Source organism: Phyllopteryx taeniolatus, chromosome 21, assembly GCF_024500385.1.
Source record: "Phyllopteryx taeniolatus isolate TA_2022b chromosome 21, UOR_Ptae_1.2, whole genome shotgun sequence".
Taxonomy (NCBI): domain Eukaryota; kingdom Metazoa; phylum Chordata; class Actinopteri; order Syngnathiformes; family Syngnathidae; genus Phyllopteryx; species Phyllopteryx taeniolatus.
The window spans coordinates 1,522,798-1,539,484 of record NC_084522.1 but is presented as its reverse complement, the minus strand read 5'-3'; the positions used below and the strand labels follow the sequence as shown (position 1 = coordinate 1,539,484).

General features: G+C 43.9%; 2 protein-coding genes across 4 annotated transcripts in view; both read right to left on the bottom strand.

The window, feature by feature from the left end:
* Positions 1-694: 694 nt before the first annotated feature.
* Positions 695-14,336, bottom strand: ubp1 (upstream binding protein 1). 3 transcript variants are annotated; one of them, XM_061760347.1, is made up of 16 exons: positions 14,061-14,336; positions 9,646-9,797; positions 8,859-8,935; positions 8,602-8,707; positions 8,402-8,508; positions 7,541-7,693; positions 5,450-5,560; positions 5,270-5,377; positions 4,316-4,458; positions 4,190-4,244; positions 3,897-3,990; positions 3,633-3,723; positions 3,421-3,539; positions 3,186-3,328; positions 2,784-2,835; positions 695-2,723 (listed from the first exon to the last, which is right to left on the bottom strand). In XM_061760347.1, exons 1-16 carry the CDS (start codon positions 14,201-14,203, stop codon positions 2,686-2,688), a joined length of 1,692 nt encoding a protein of 563 aa, XP_061616331.1. In that variant the 5' UTR covers positions 14,204-14,336; the 3' UTR covers positions 695-2,685. The 3 variants fall into 3 exon arrangements, with proteins under 3 accessions (XP_061616331.1, XP_061616333.1, XP_061616332.1); XM_061760349.1 differs by having other exon boundaries at positions 14,159-14,307; XM_061760348.1 differs by lacking the exon at positions 14,061-14,336 and adding an exon at positions 12,815-13,830.
* A 971-nt stretch (positions 14,337-15,307) lies between these two features.
* clasp2 (cytoplasmic linker associated protein 2) overlaps positions 15,308-16,687 on the bottom strand; it is a 45,452-nt gene continuing 44,072 nt past the window's right edge. Inside the window, 2 exon segments of the mRNA XM_061760353.1 lie at positions 15,308-16,064; positions 16,563-16,679. Of these exon segments, the coding sequence (XP_061616337.1) occupies positions 15,987-16,064; positions 16,563-16,679 (195 nt within the window). The 3' untranslated portion in view covers positions 15,308-15,986.

Here is a 16,687-nt window from a genome sequence, read left to right as displayed (position 1 = left end):
CACACGCCCAATATCAAAAACTATCCAGGCAAATATTGTTTACCTTATTTTATATTTTTCATTCATTTCAAATATATTTCCCCCCTGCAATCTCTTCTTCTTGTTTTCTTTCTATTTTCTGATTTTCCTTTTTTGTAGGCTATGAAAAGATACCATTTCTGTATGTCCTGTACATGCCATTGTCAATAGAAATTGTTGGGGGGGGGGGTGGGGGAAGCACATTTTACAGAGAAAAAAAGTTGTGTACTTTATCAAGAAATAGTTCATATAAGAGGCTTTTTTTTTCTAGCTAATGCCAGGACAAAGTAAGATTCTTGACCAAAAAGTTGTAATCTTACATGAAGTATTTTTTATAAAAAAAAAACTTTACCATAAGAATCAAATCGTATTAGGGTTATTTTACATGTAATATTTTTAAAGTCATGTTACCAGAATAAGTTTTAATCTTATGAGAAATTGCTTTTGAGGAAAAAGGTATATACTTGTCATTTTTATTCATTCATTATTTTATATATATATATATATATATGTATACACACATCTATTGTCATATTTTTCCCCACTTGATAAAAAAAGTAATCTGACACAAATAAATTCAAAAGTGGGAGATGCACTCTTTTCATTGGACAATATGGACTATGAATGGAGTCAAAAAGTGTGAATATTGTGTCAATGACGCATCAGGAGAGGCGAGAAAGTTCTGAAATCATTTATTCGCAGCACACGTGCACTTCGACAGCGTCTCCAGCGAGCAGAATCCGTCACATGAAGAGTGGTTACCTCGCTCGCTTGGGCACACAAACACCGCCCTCCGCTCATTATTTTGACAGATTTTTACTGTGTTGTGTGGCGGATAAGAGGAAGAGGAGGAGGAGGAGGAGGAGGGTGTAGATGAATGACTACCGACTACACACACGCACACAAGTTTATGAATTTTCAGTGCAGGCTTGGTCTCATCTCCAAAAAGTAGGACAGGACAAGACGGGACAGGACGGGACGGGACGGGACGACGTTTGACGTCTTCCCCGACTTCCACGTGCAACATGTTCGTCATAGCCACGAATCTATGATCAGAACGGCAAAAACCAACATGCACATTCACACCTTTCAAGAGGCACAAAGCCGCCTTTAAGACGCTCCACTAAAAACTACACAGGATGTGCCTGGGGGGGTTTTTTTTTTGTTTGTTTTTTTTTTTGGTTCGAAGGAGTTTTAGGCGCACACTGAAAAAGAAAATGTATTATACTAAGGGAATACACCCAATTTTTTTTCAATGTCCAACAGAAAGTATATATTTTGAGGCAAAACTGGACTATTTATTTAAAAAAAAAAAAAAAAAAAGAAAGGCATTTTATGAAGATACAATTTTGGAATCCTGAAAATAAAGGTGCTTTTTTTTGGGGGGGGGGGGGGGGGGGGCAGTTATTTTTCCTGAATAACTTCTGAGATAAAAACGTCTTAATAATATAAGAATAAAGTTCACATTTTTCTGAAACAAAATGTGTTTATGGAAAAAAATTACTTTTTTTTCCTATGAAAATATCTCATTTGAGGAAAAAAAGTCTTTTGAGAAAGTCTATTTTTGATTTAAGACTAAAATCAGAGTTGTACTTGTTTTTCTTTTTAAAAAAAAATAAAGTCCCCCCCCTCCCAAAAAAAGTTACAATGGAAAAAGTCAAATCTTTGTAGCATTTTGATCAAAACAAACTTCTGATGTTTATTGGGCAAATACATAGTCAATGTATTTTTCCAAGATAAAACTTTATTTTCCACGAATTAAGGATACATGTTAGAGAAAAATATTTTGGGGGAAAAAATGGAATAATTGAGAATGAAGACGAATGAAAAGTGGACCTTTTGTCCCCTCAAAGAAAAAAAAAGACCTCAAAAAATATGACCACTTACGGGAAAACCTTTTTCCTCCTCAAAAATATACATTAAAGACCCCCACCCCCGCCAATCTTAATTCTCGTAATATTACTTGTTTTCTTGTCAGTGTGGCCCAAACATTTGTGGTATTTTTGAGCTGAACACCTCGCACTCGCTCGCTCTGTTGCTCAACATAAAAAAAAAAAAAAAAGAAAAACAAAGGACAAGATTCCGCGGTTGGACGTGGAGCTGCCGTGATGTCCCAAGGTTGCCGCTGACGAGCTACTTGTGCACACAAACAAACAAACAAACACTCAAAAAGTTTTTGGTCCTTTTTAGGGCATCGGGCTGGTCGATATCGAGCGTTTTTGAGGAACACAAAAGCAACTAGAAGGCGGGGGAGAGGGGGGGGGGGGTAACAGGCAGCGAGATGACAAAAAGAAAAATGAATGACGTCCACAGATTCGGTTTGCTGAGCATAGCTGGTCGATAACATTAAGACGAAACCCCTCCTCTCGCTTTTCACTCAAGATGGCGAGCAAAATGGCGTCCGATACTGGCCTAGATGCTTGAAATACATTAAAAAATGTTTAAAAAAAAAAATCTCTCCAGTCAGCACCTCTATCCTCTTCCTGTGTTTTCAATATGAAACAGTGGACACATCCCCCGCATTGTCAGATTCTAACATTTTTACACGCTTCTCTTCGTCGTCCATCCGATCGAGAGCAGGGAGGAGGGGCCGGGGGGCAAAAGGAAAGAGCAGGCAGAGACGGACGCTGACGTGGGCGGGGGAGAAGGGATGGCGGCGGTCCCGGCCTACTTTAGGATGAGATGGAGCCCTTCGCCCTGCTCGTCTGCAACGAGAGCGAGGCGTTCAAAGCGGCGCCGGCGGCGCTGGAAAACGCAACACTCACCTTTGACGGTGCCGATGACGAAGCAGCTCTCGTCCGTCAAGTTGTACACCATCTGCAAGCATCGAAAGGCCGTTATCGTGAATAATAATCACGTTAAACAGCGGGGAAGATGCTTTACATCATTTTTTTTACCCCCAAATGTAGTTTTAGAAATACTTTTTTTGTAATTATTAAGAAAGCATGCATCTCTAATTTTACAATTGTTGATTTAATTTTTTTTTTTACCCAAAAACGTTTTGTCTTTACACTATACAATCTATATTAGGTTGGGGAAAAATGAATGAATAAATAAATAAATAAATAAAAATGTTTGGGGGCAGTACACAATTTTACCACTGGGTGTCAGTCTTAACCCAAAAGTGGACATGCGCGATCTGAATTCCTGGAACGCAGCATCCGCACCTGGTCGCTGAGCAGGATGTGTATGCCGGTGGGTCCTTGTCTGTACACCTGGTTGACGCCGGCCAGCGGGAGGCCGCACACGCCGGCCATCTTGCGGATCAGCTCGGCCGCCGTCAGCTCCTCCAAGTACAGGGCGTGGTACACTGGGGGGGCGTGGGGGGGGGGGAGGGCGAAAAATACAAACGGCGGGCCTCACACTCGACGGCAACAAAAACACTCCCAAAAAGCGTCCTACCGTGTAAACCGGGCGACACGCCCTGTTCGCCATTTTCGCTGGTGCCGTGTCTCTCCAGCAGGGGGCTGTGCTGAGGGGACTCCTGGCACACGTACACAGTCAAGCGGGGACGCACGCACCTTAACGCGCACACACACGCACCCACACTTAGAAAGGCCCAAGACACTTAAATGACGCTCAAAATGAGCCGGGAGAGGCGAGAGGACACGCACTTTGATTTGAGGGCGTTGAAGAGTCGGATTCCGTCCGCAGGGCCGCAAATCTGGACCAGGTCGTCCCGGGTTAACTTTAACAAATCAGAACCTGAACAAACAAACAAGACGAGAACGGCGAGGAGCGGTCCGGTCAAAAGTCGCGTTGACGCGCCGAGGAAAAGAAATCAATTCTTGACATGTCGCCTATCGCACCTGAAACAACAGGCGGACAAAATGCCGTCTGCGTTGATACCTTTTGTGATGGGATGCGCGTGCGTGTACCTGAGAAGTGCGTGAAGAGTCGCGTGTACGAGTTGAATCGGTTTTTTAGCAGCCATTTTTGGGTGTCCTGAATGGACGCGGCGGGACTCAACTGCTGCAAGGACACGCCACAGAAATGTCAACGCGCACGCAAACGCAGTCTGCCGCTCGCTTTCAAAAAGACTCTCACACACATTCGCTCTTTCGCTCCCATGCAAGCACTCTCTCACACTGAAACTCAAACTCTTGCATTCTGCATGTCTCTTCAAACATAATCACACACACACACACACACACAGTTCGTTCGGTCGCACCTCCGTGCCGGCGTGGCCGCCAGGTTCCGCCTGGTGATTGGGCGAGGACGAGTCGCTGGGGAACAACAGAGCCGTCAACCCACACACGCGTGAAGCGCCGCGGTCGCACCGGCGGCGGCTTCCTACCTGTCGGGTAGCGAGGCCGAGGCGGAGGCGGAGACGGTGGCGCCGGCGGCGGCGGCGGCGTAGGTGGAGAGCGGCGTGGACGTGAAGGAGGGAGAAGCTGCCTGGTTGGGGGCCACGTAGGCGCTGTCCGGCCACGGGGAACACTGACCACCGCCACCACAACAACACGGAGAAGGCAACATTTACTCCAAGAAAAGAAAAAAGGAGTATTTCAACAATTTTTAAAATTACAAAACAAAACACTATACATATTCAAATTCATGTACTTATTTCATTAATCCAATAATATATCAAATGAACCAAAGTTCATATTTTGATGACTTAAAAAACTACTGTATGTACTATGTATAAAGAAAAATATTTACAATAAAATACAAATACAATGCAAACATTATTAATAGGCATCAATAAAAGTAGATTAATTAAGAAATAAAACATCTATTGTATTTAAAAATGATTCCGAAAATGATTTATAATAAGATAGAAATAATTGATAAAAAATGAACTAAAAAATTAACCAAAGGGGAAAAACAAGGGAAAATCCAAATATTCCAAGTATTTAAATCAAATACAAATATGAAAAATAGTGTAAAAAAATATTCAATATTTTAAAATGCATATTTTTTTATTCATGAAAATATCCATAAAAAAAATTTAATTAAATAATCAACATTTTCGGTATTGAGAAAAAAAGATTTAAAATAGCATGTTGCTTGTCGTTACTGTGTTTTAATGACCCCATGCAGACTTTGTTTTGTTTCGAGCAAAAACAAATCCATGCACGCGGGTCTAAAACCCTTTTTGCAAAATGAGCACTTTTACGACGAATGGGACTCATTTTCGTCAATATGCACGTCTGTGCAGATTCTCATTCTGCGCAACCGTTGAATAAAGGCAGTTCTTGTTGTTTTCATCCAAACAGCGATGCGGTTAGCGGAGGCGACCGTCACTTACGCTGCCTCGCTTGGCCAGGGAGTCGCCGCAGTCGGCCGGGAGCGTCCGCTTGCTGGACTTCTTCAGCTCGTGGTCGCCCGCTTCCTCGATGATGGGCTCCAGTCTGGTCTGCTCGACGGACACGCAGGAAGTGAGCCGGCGAGCCGACCCGGCGCGCGAGCCGGAGCGAACGCGACTGACCTCGGACAGGATGGTGGTGTCGTAGGACGGCCGGTATTTCTCCTTCTCCTGAGCGCTGCGCTTCTCCATCTTCTCACGGTCCGTCTTCTGCTTGCGATCCGCCCCTTTTGGCTAAAAACACAAACAAATGCTTACAGCAGGTAAGCATATAGTGAATATAAAAAGTATACACACCCCTGTTCAAATGCCAGGTACCGTAACTTCTCGTGTATAATACGCACCCCCTCAAAATGATGGAAAAACCCTTCACCCTATGTATAATGCATTTTTACAATGCATGATTTTGCTTCTACCCATATGATCCAAACATGAAGTATTATCTGTATTTTCTTAGTATATTTTCAAAGAACTATTCTGAAGTTAAGCACTTTATTAGAACACACAAAACTTTCTTTGTATTTACTTGCTCTTATTTTGAAATTCACAGCCCTACTTTTATTTTGTAAATGAGAAAACACGCGTTTGATTACCCAGGCAGAATTTGTGAGATGGGTATAATTCTTTATAGAAAACATGAATTTGATTTTAATGAGACTCCAATTAAACTGTCAAGCATTTCAGAAAGCATTATCATTAAACACAACATAACCGTAAAGAAATGAATGATGGTTGCTGTTCAGTCATATTTCACAAACTCTGCCGGGGTATGTAAACTCATGAGCACAATTGTACATATATGCAGTCGTATGCACCCCTGTCACATTGGAATGAAAGTGTAGGCTCCACCTTTTTCATAACCTCTAGGTGGCTGTGGCATATTGCAATGAAAGTCTTTTCATAACCTCTAGATGCTGGCATACATTTATAAAATGGGAAAGTATTTTTCATTTCCCCCTATACCCATGTATAATGCGCTCTATAGACTTTTGACAATTTTTTTTGGGGGGGGGAAATGCGCATTATACAGGAGAAATTACGGTAATTGCGCTATATTAAAAAAAACATTTCGTTTCAAAACCTTTTCCACTGTTAATGTGACCTGTAGCATGTACAAAACAACAACAACAAATATTCAATTCTTTTATTTGGGGGTGGTGGGATACAAATCAACAGAAATATTTATATTAATAACTATAGTTGGAGATGCGGCTGTGTTCAGAATGAACCAATCGCATTCAAACTCATGTTACGTGACACTGCAAAGTGCGTCTAATTAACCCCAAGTAAAGTTCAGAAGTTCAAGTAGGCTTTGAAATTGCTTTAATTCAAGTTGTACAGGTTATAGGTCACGTCACTGTTGTTGATTTAGCATGATCTCATCTTTGATCTCACAAAAAAATGGCATTTGAACAGGGGTGTGTAGACTTCTTATAAGTACCATACAGCTCTGGGACAAATTAAGAGATCACTGCAAAATGAGCAAGCATATGTTTGAGCAATACAAATATTTGTTTCATTCAATAAACTACTGACAACGTAACTCCCAAATTCAAAATACAAAAATTGCAATTTAAAGATTTTTTTTTGTTGTTTTTTTTTAATAAATATCAAACCATCCATCCATCCTTTTTCTGTGCCGCTCGCTTATCCTCACACAGTTCGCGGGTGTAGAAACAAACAACCATTTGCACTCACAAACCAATTTATTAGTATTAGGCAGCACGGTGAATGACTGGTTAGCACATCTGGCTCACAGTTCTGGGGACCGGGGCTCAATCCCCGGTCCCGCCTGTGTGGGAGTTTGCATGTTCTGCCCGTGCCTGGGTGGCTTTTCTCCGGGCACTCCGCTTTCCTCCCACATCCCAAAAACATGCGTGGCAGGTTAATTGAATACTCTAAATTGCCCGTAGGTGTGAATGTGAGCGCGGACGGTTGTTTGTTTCTATGCGCCCTGCGATCGGCTGGCGACCGGTTCAGGGTGTACCCCGCCTCCCGCCCGAAGATAGCTGGGATAGGCTCCAGCACGCCGCTGCCTGTGTGAGGATAAGCGGTACAGAAAATGGATGGATAGATGGATGGATATTATTATTATTAGTAGTAGTAGTAGTAGTAGCAGTCACAGTAGTTGTTTGGGCTTGGGATATGCCGCGGTCCACAAATGGCCCGCAGGCCGTAGTCCGGACACCCCCCGCCTGCTCGGTCAACTAGTACCTTGAAAACTTTGATTTGGCAGGAGGCCGAGTGCAGGTGCTCGGCGTAGTCGCCGGCGTCGCCCGGCGCGAACGTGTCGAACTGGATCCGGAAGGGGACGCCCTTCTCGCCGCCGTGCTTCCGCGGCGTGAACTCGGTGCTGATGCAGTGAACCTGCAAACGATCAGACACGGCGAGCCCGCCGACGCCGTTAGCTCCGTCAACACGGGAATTTTATTTCGGAAAATATAGCTTCGTAACACTCGGCAAAAGAAGTATTTCAATAAATATAACGTGTTTAAAAAAAAATAAAAAAAATAAAAAAATGGGATTGCGGGTACGAAGTTGATTTCAAATATCCTAACAAAAAAAAAAGTTGAAATTCACAAAACACAACTACACAATTACAGAATTAACCCTAAAAAATATTTGGATGAATAAAACATATTTAACTTAAAAAAACACTCTAATACACGTTTGATATGTTCTTGCGGGCCCAATATTATGACATCGTGGGACAAATTTGAGGTTGACATATAGGTTCCATTTGATGAGAAGAAATATTAAGATTTCGTTCAAATGAATCAGAAAAATGTAAAAACGGATCATATTTTTTTATTAATACAAAAAAATGTGCTCATTTTAAGTCCTGAAATGTAAACACATTTTTCAAATAACGGAAGAAAAAACATTTAAATTTAGTATTTAACATCATTTGTAAATGTTAAAACTACACACGGAAAATATATAGATTTGAAAATTAATCTGAAAAACAGAAATGACAACAAAACTATCCAAATGCATCTAAAAATGTATCAAATAAAGAAATTCTAAATAGAATCCACTTTCCAAAACGGAGTCCGCGAGTGCCGATTGGGTTACCTGCACAAAGACGGACGCCCTCTTGTTCAAGTCCCACAGGAACTCGGCGGCGTTGAGCTGGGAGGGGTGCGTCTTGGGCTCCACGATGCCCACCGACATGGGAATATCTGTCGAGCACCAACACAAGCGTGACAAATACACGCACACACACACACACACACACACACACTCGTGACGCTTTTGCTGCCGCGTGTGCTCACCGATATCCAGTAAACGGTCGCCGGGGCGATTCCACTTCCATCCCTCCAGCTGCTGGTGCTCCGTGTACTGAAGCCGCCGGTCGTGAAACACCACGCGCACTGTGCTCTGGACACAAACACGGACACACACACACACACGGACACACACGCACGCACGCACGCACACACACACACACACACACACACACACACACACACCCTTGTTATCAAATGTAGGACGCACGGTCTCTCCCCCATCCGACCGCGCGTATCCTGACCTTCACCATCTTGTTGGTGAGTTCTGGTAACTCGTCGGGCTTCCTGTTGTCCAACATGCGCACCTCGTAAGACTGGCCTGCAACACAGACATTGATACAATGACGGGGGGGAAAAAAAAAAAAAAAAAAGAGTCATAAATGTTTAAAATATCACATTTTTTCTTAGAGAAATGGGAATAAATGATTATTTTTACAAATATTTAATAATGATTTTAAATCAAATAAATCTACATTTAAACTTTTTTTTTTTAATTCCCACCAGTGACATGAAGGGAAAAAATGCATTTAAAGATTTTGTATTTATTAAAATGTGAAATTAAATAAATGCTTTATTTTTTTAAATGTATCAAAATGTTTCGTTCAACTTACAAAATTTAATAGAAATAAGCATTTAAAGGATTTTTTTTTGTTAATTTGAAAAACAAAAATTCTATGCATGTTAATTCATTTAAAAAAAAATCTAAATACATTTAAATATCTTTTTAAAAGTTCAAAGATCTTTAAAGGGTCCTTCCAGACGTAACAAGACTGTGAAAAAAGTAAAATAAATAAAGTCAAATAAAAAATAAATAAAAATGAATTTCAGAGAATCAATTCTTTTCCATTTATAAAAAGACAATTTCAAAATATTCAGAATAAAAATGTATGGAGAAAATGCTAAATCTTAATTTGTTTGAATTTTTTGAAAATTCCAAATGTTAACTGAAAGCCCCAAAACAAAATCTAAGTATTTCAACTAATCAGAAAATATGGAATTGATTTGAAAGCGAAGGTAGTTTGGCAGCACCTTGGTTGAGGTACGTGAGCGTCTCGTCGTGCAGCTTGACGGCGGGCGAAGTGGCGGCGCACAGCACGTACTGGAACGGCGGGTTCTTGCTCTCGCTCTCCGGGGGGAGGCTGGAGTCCTCCTGCTTGAAGATGGGCAGGGCCAGCACATCACTGAAACGCACACGGGACACAAGCGCCTCAGGAAAAGCCTACTAGAACAGCCCAACGCGATTTGGGGTCGGGCGGTCGTACGCGCGTGTGGGCTGACTTCCATTGAACACGAATGCGATCGGTTCATTGTGAACGGGGCCACTTCGAAGAGGGTGTGCACGCTTGTGCAACTACATTCACTCAGTTGTACATTTTGACTTCCCCTCTGGACAACAAGCCATTTATTTTTGTCATTTGTGTTGTACAGGCTGTAGGTCATCTTAATGATGGAAAACCTTTTACAATGATTTCACTTGGTCTCTTTTTCTGTATGACAAAAACCTTTAAAAAGCGGCATGGAGACTTTTTCCAGCCACTGCAAATTCAAATACATGTCACTCATACAAGAAATGGAATTGCAAAGAATCATTCAATCTTGAAAATTACTGACAAAAAAAAATCGAATATGCCTACAATTCTTACAACTTGGGATGACGCGATTGCGCTTTAGCTATGACTTTACGCTTCGCTAAATATACGAGTTGCAGACTTTTAGGGGAAGTTTGATACGGGTCGGGTTCAAAGTCAAAGACAAAAAAAAACAAAAACAAAAAACCTACAACGGTTTACTGACTAACCATGTGAAAAGATCAGAGGTAAGGTTACTCCTTCAAACTTTAGTTTGCATTCAAATGCCATTTAGTATCTGACTGTCTGTCAAACTCTATGTTGGTTTTTTTTTTTTTGCTTTAGCGAAACATTTTTTTCGTAATTTTTCTTGAAGTACAGACGGAAAAACCCTACAAGTTTCCGTCTGTCTAAATATACAACCCAGTAACATCATGGTTTTCCTCATGAACCTTTTGCTAGCTTGCCTTTGATATCAGTGCAACTACTGAAACGAAATATATATATATATATATATTTTTTTTTACATGGTCCCGTTTACACGGACCTGCGGAAAAACTCCTGAAGACGCATCTACTGCTGACCACATTTTTTTAACAGTCAACTCTGTAAACGTAAGCACGCTAGTCCTCCGTGTAAGAAAAGACGTGCTTGTCTTTCAGCTTTTCAATAACAGTTTAGATATTTGTATAAAGCACCGTTCAAGAGACCAAATGGTCTTATGTTGACGTAGTTTTGACAGAAACTCAAAACTTTGAGAGCTGTTTTTGTGTTCGTGTAGTTGTAAGTCACTACAGACGGAAGCTGATATACTGTTTTAGTCGTTTTTATGTTATAAAACTAAAAGATAAATCAATAAAAACGCTCTAAGACGGCAGCCCGACTTCCCTGGACAACCGCGGCCGCTTCCTGTAATGTCCGACGGACCGAAACGTCCCGACCAGATGTCGAGCGCCTCGACCCCTCACCCCAACGTGGACTCGCAGCGAGCTCGTCAAACACGCCGCCGCCGCCGAACAGATAAACGCAGCCGCGGGCAGATGGCGGAGGGGGCGGCTGATAAGGAGACTCATGGGCGTCAAACAAATCATTAACACGCTAACGCAGCGCCCCCCCCCCCGACTGCCGTTTGGTACCCGGGACGCACAAAATATTTCCTCGCTCATCAGAGACTGAGAGAAGTTGCGCTAATGTGCGGTTCCCGTTTGGTATGAAGGTGCGTCGAGGAAGGGAGGAATAATCAGGAGCGAGCGTAAGGAACCAGGAAGTGGCGCAATAAAGAAAACCGTTGCCAGGTGCCGCAATTACGCGCTTTGGTCAAAATGCCACAAGGATCAAGAATTACATAGGACACGTCATCGCCAAATACACATACTCCCCATGTCGACGGCGTAGCCCAACGAAGTCATGAGAAGCTAATGCTAACATACGCTAACACTGCAGCTCAGCTTACCTTTGGGCTTCGACACGCTTCGGCCACCACGCCAAAACGGTTCTTTGGCTCTAGAACTCGGTCCCGCCTAGCTGCAGAGTTCTCGGCCGGGACGGGTGACGAGACTCGACATGTATTCATTGTGCTCGTGAGACGAGCAAAACGGAGGAGAGGCACGGGGGCCCTGGACCGGTCGCAAGACACATTTTCACCGAATTTTGAATGCGGCAGGATGCTGAGAGTCGAACCCAGAACCGCTCGACTGCGAGGCAGGCGTGGTAAGCGCTAGTCCCACCATACGCCATCCAAATTAATGATGACGTGCCTCCGTGTCAGCTTGCGCGAGGGGTCGCCTTGATGGCGGAGATTCAAAATTCCAAAACCAAGGGCACCCGGCACCCCAAAGACGAGCACGCAATACAGTCGGGAAACGGGGACAGGTTAGTAGTCCCGGCGACAGTGCGCCCTGCCCTATGGACAGCCACTGTGAAGCATTTACGCCATTTTCTTAATAGACAGCTGAAGGGCCATGTTCGCGTAGTACACTCTTTGTCCTCAATAGTAGGACAACTACATGTTACTAGTGAGGCAAAACTATGCACTAGTTGACAATGGCCTGTTACTGGTACATCAAGTGACATGGTTAAATTCTAGTAGTTAACGTCTAGTGGTTCACAATTAGTACTAGTGATGCACAGCTGTCAACTCGTGGACACTTTTGCCTCACTAGTAGTATGTAGTTGATCGACTACTATGCTGAAGTTGTGCTACTGGTGTGGTGGAAAAAAAACACTACTAGTAAGTCATCACTAGGACAACTGTGGCATACTACTAAGTTACTAGTGAACTATGCACCAGTTGACATCTGTGCTCTACTAGTACTACTTGCGAAGCGTGAGATGTTAACTAGTTGAATTTTATAATGTCACTGGTAGCACTAGTCGCTCTACTAGCGTGCTGAAATGTCGAGTAGGTAATAAATGCCAACTCGTTGGACCTGGTAGTTTGACTAGTGTAGCACAACAGTTTACTGGTAGAGTTTAATTGCATACTAGTTTGTCAAAAGTGGTACTAGTAGTGGGAAAACCGTTACTAGTAAGACAGTTGTTCTATTAGTGCACCCCAGTCGTGAAGACAACGAGCAAATGAAGCTGGAAATGGTGCTCCAGCGGCTGCCCATCGCGGCCGGGTGTCTGACCTCATGCTGTAGGCTGCAGCCCCCAGCTCCTGGCCGATGCCCGACAGGCTGGCGTCGAAGTCGTGCACCAGCCCCGACTCGATGGTGGCGTCGTCGATCTTGAGCACCCAGGCCATGGGCTCCAGCTCCTTGTCCTCGGCTTCCACTTGGGAGGCCGCCAGCTTGTCGCTTCAATCGGGGGGGGGGGCGACGACGACGAGAGGGAAGAGGAGTTAGTCCGCCTAGCCTCTCGCTCTCTCTCGCGACGAGACGAGGAAAACTTGTCCTAGCCTAGCTCGCTAGCCAGGCGCATCCAATCGAGACGCAATGTATCTCCATAACTATCCACTTTCAAGGGGGGGAGGCGGGCTACATTAGCGCTGTGGTGGGGGGGGGGGAACAAAGCGCTCGTCCGGGGCCGCCACACTGTGAAGTTTAAACCCTCGGAATGACGGTCGTGACTCGGAGGAGGAAGAAGAAGAAGAAGGCGGCGAGGATGGCGAAGCTCACATGCTAACAGCGGCTAGGCTAGGCTAGCTCCGGGGAGGGACGTTTCCTCTTCCCGGGGCTCGTCTTGCTTCTTGTCACCGTCACCCACGCTCCCTCGTCGGACAAATGCTGTTAGTTGGTGGAAACCAACCGAGGAAGGGCGGTTATGTTGGCGGGTTGCTAGCTAGCGGGCCTAACTAGCAGCAACCTCACGTCGCTTTTGACTCAATGTCCGGGGTCCAATAGTCGCACCGCCCCCGGTCGCTCCAATCACCAGGCTGGCTCGCAGCCCTCTCCTCCTCCCCGCCGCGGTCCTTCAGCCCAAACCCGAAGAGACGCACAGCCGGGCATCAACATGGCTCCCCCGCTCGCGTCCGCCCCGTCGCTCGCTCGCTCTCTCGCTAGCTCTGCGGAGTCCGCACTGTGAGGTGCTGCCCCCCGCCGTCCTCTCGCCAGCCTCAGCCTCGGCTACGGAGGGGCCCGCCAACCAATCGGCGTGCGTCTCCTGCCGTTGCTCAGCCAATCAGAGGTGCCCGTGCCTCCGTCATTTTCGACAGCGGCCCGCCCCCTTTCTAACCATAACACTTGCAAAGTTGACAGCGCAGCCTTTTTGAGAGGACTTTTATATCATAAACGTTTTGTTTCTTTGAAGTGAAAACAAAAAGTCCACAGCCGGACTCCTCGTTTTGTGTTTCAAACAGCCATCATGTGAGCGAATATGATACAAACATGACAAAATCTAGACTAAAAGGAGGGCCAATGTAAAATGGGACCATACCGTCGGTGACTTCCGTCGTGTCGCTGTTGCAGCGGCGCACGGAAGTTCTCGGTGCACGGCTGCCAGAAGAGCATCGCGTCCCGCGGTGGTTGCCTTACCCCGGGTGGCGAGCTCAAGCCGGGTCGGTACGGCGGTCCGAACATGGGCTCATTTCAGCGCTGGTCGACGGGCTCCACGCAGGTGCTCCTACTGGTCAATGATTGATCCGAGCGGACCCTGGACGAGGCAAAGTGTGGAGAGTGAAGGGTATCCATGCTAGTTTGGCTCCGAGAGGGCAGGGACACCCGCCTCGTTGCATAATAGGAAGAATAATTTAAAAAAACAAAACAAAAAAAACAATAAGCAACTAGACTGTCTCCATCGATTCATATTGTTTTCAGAGAAATTGACGTCATGTAGTTACATGACCAATTAGATATATTGTTATCATTATTATTTTTAACCGCCTGACGTTTTTGCTTCTTGGGTAAAACAGCAGTGTGACACCCAGTGGCGGTGCTGGCTTGAAATGGTGCCCTGTGGGCTACCCCGAGATGCATTATCTTTTATTTATTTACTTTCATATTGCATGTAAAAAAAAATAAATCCAGAATAGTATTTCAGATGTGAAGGTAGCTGATGGTGTAGTAGTAGTACATTCACCTGACTTCAGTGCAGGTAGCATGGATTCAGTTCCCACTCAGTGACAGTGTGAATGTCAGTTTGAATGGTTGTCTGTCTCTATGTGTGGCCAAAATTTTGCCTGAAGTAACCCCGCGACCCTGAACAGTAGAAGCGGTGTAGAGAACAGATGGATGGATTTTAAATATCAGGAATACATTTCTTCTTTTTCTATAAAATAAATATGCATATTTACATTATCTAATTATATCCCCAATTCTAATCTTTTAAAAATGTATTTGAAAAATATATTACATTGGACTTATACAAAAATAAAAAAAAATAAACCTCTTGTCATGTCACATGTCAAATTGAATGTTTTAGTTTGAAATGCCAGGAAAAAAAAAAAAAAAAAAAAAAAATGTAATCAAGCTTCTTGTGCTGGGCTTCTTCCCCTTTGCTTTATTTAAAAAAAAATAAATAAATTGCAATTGTTTTGTTTCTTTCAAATATTTGTGGATGATTGAATGTACAGGAGGTCCAATTGACCCATGAACATTGTTAGTAAGAAAAGCACAGAGGGTTAATATGTAATGAATTCACATCTATATTAATTTGCTGCAGTAGAACTGAACAAAACGACGATGATCTGTACATGTTCTTTATTGTACTGTAAGCACGGCTTTTGAAATACACAGGACGGGGGTGGGGTGGGGGGTGAAATAAGACAACAATGGACAAACTACAAGGTTACATGGTACGAAAGAAAGAAGCCGATGTGACAGGTTGGATTCTGTAAAAGAATACAAATAATCTACAAGTGTAAAGAGAGTGAGGCGGGGGGGGAAAAAGGTGAAAAATAAAAAAATGTGCAGACCCCCATGAGGAACTATTCGGGATATTTATTTATTTTTTTAATATATAAGATACATATCCACTACGTCGTCATTCTGAAAGGGGCGGACATTGTTTCCACATTTGTAAAATAAAAAAAAAAGCAAAAAAAAAAAAAAAAAAGATGGACATTTTTTAGGACTCGGATAAAAGAACCTAAAAAAATCAAATTAAAATGGCGAGTCATGCATAGCCAAGCCCGTCTGCTTGTGTACCGCTTATGACTTTTTGTTATCTTTTGTGGTGGTCAGCACCTTTGGGACTAAATTATAATCTTCATAACATAAAAATGAACGTCAAGAGATGATCCCAGTGAGCTAGGGGGCGGGGTCATGAATCCTTTGAGCCAATGAGGAGGCGGGAAAGGACGGACATTTTCTTCATGAGTGACGGGCGTGTTCCCCAACAAGCCACAAGAGGGCGCCGGTTCCCCTATAGGCCGTCCGACGGCAGCTCGCTCCCGCTGGAGCCCGACTGGGCGCGCTTGATGTACAGGTTCAGCAGCTTCAGCTGAAACACACGAACGACAACAAAACGTCTGTGATTCGTAGCATCTGTGAATGTCATTTGAGTGTCATTTTCTCATCAGTGCTGTAACTTGTTTTATTTGACAAGGTTTCTACTTCCGCATCCTTTTGTCCTCATCCTGTGAAGCCCTTTGAGACTCTTTTTGTGACGAAGGGCTACAAAGAAATCTGGCTTGACATTTGGTGGCTTGATTCTCCGCCAAGCTTTTTGCGAACAAAATACTCTAGATTTGGATCTGTGACTGGTGTAGTCATGTTTAGGGCTATTATGCTTTTATTTTGGTAGGTTGCTTCTTGAAATTTCTGTTGGTGACATGATGGTACTCAGACCAGGTTTTTGCGCTTTGGCGCGCTTGGGACTGGTCAGTAACTGCTTTTATTTTGGTAGGTTTCCCATTGGAGTGTCGTCTACCATTAAACCACGATAAGCAGTGTTACTGCTTTTCCTTCGGTGGGTTTCTACTTCCTTATTCCGTCTCACCTTGCTGCTGGACAGCTGGCTGAGGTGCGGCTTGAGGTCCTCGCCGATGACGGCGTAGATGGCCACCAAGCAGAAGACGCAGGCTTTCCTCACGCTGCTCTCAGAGTTGTCGTAACCCTGGTGAC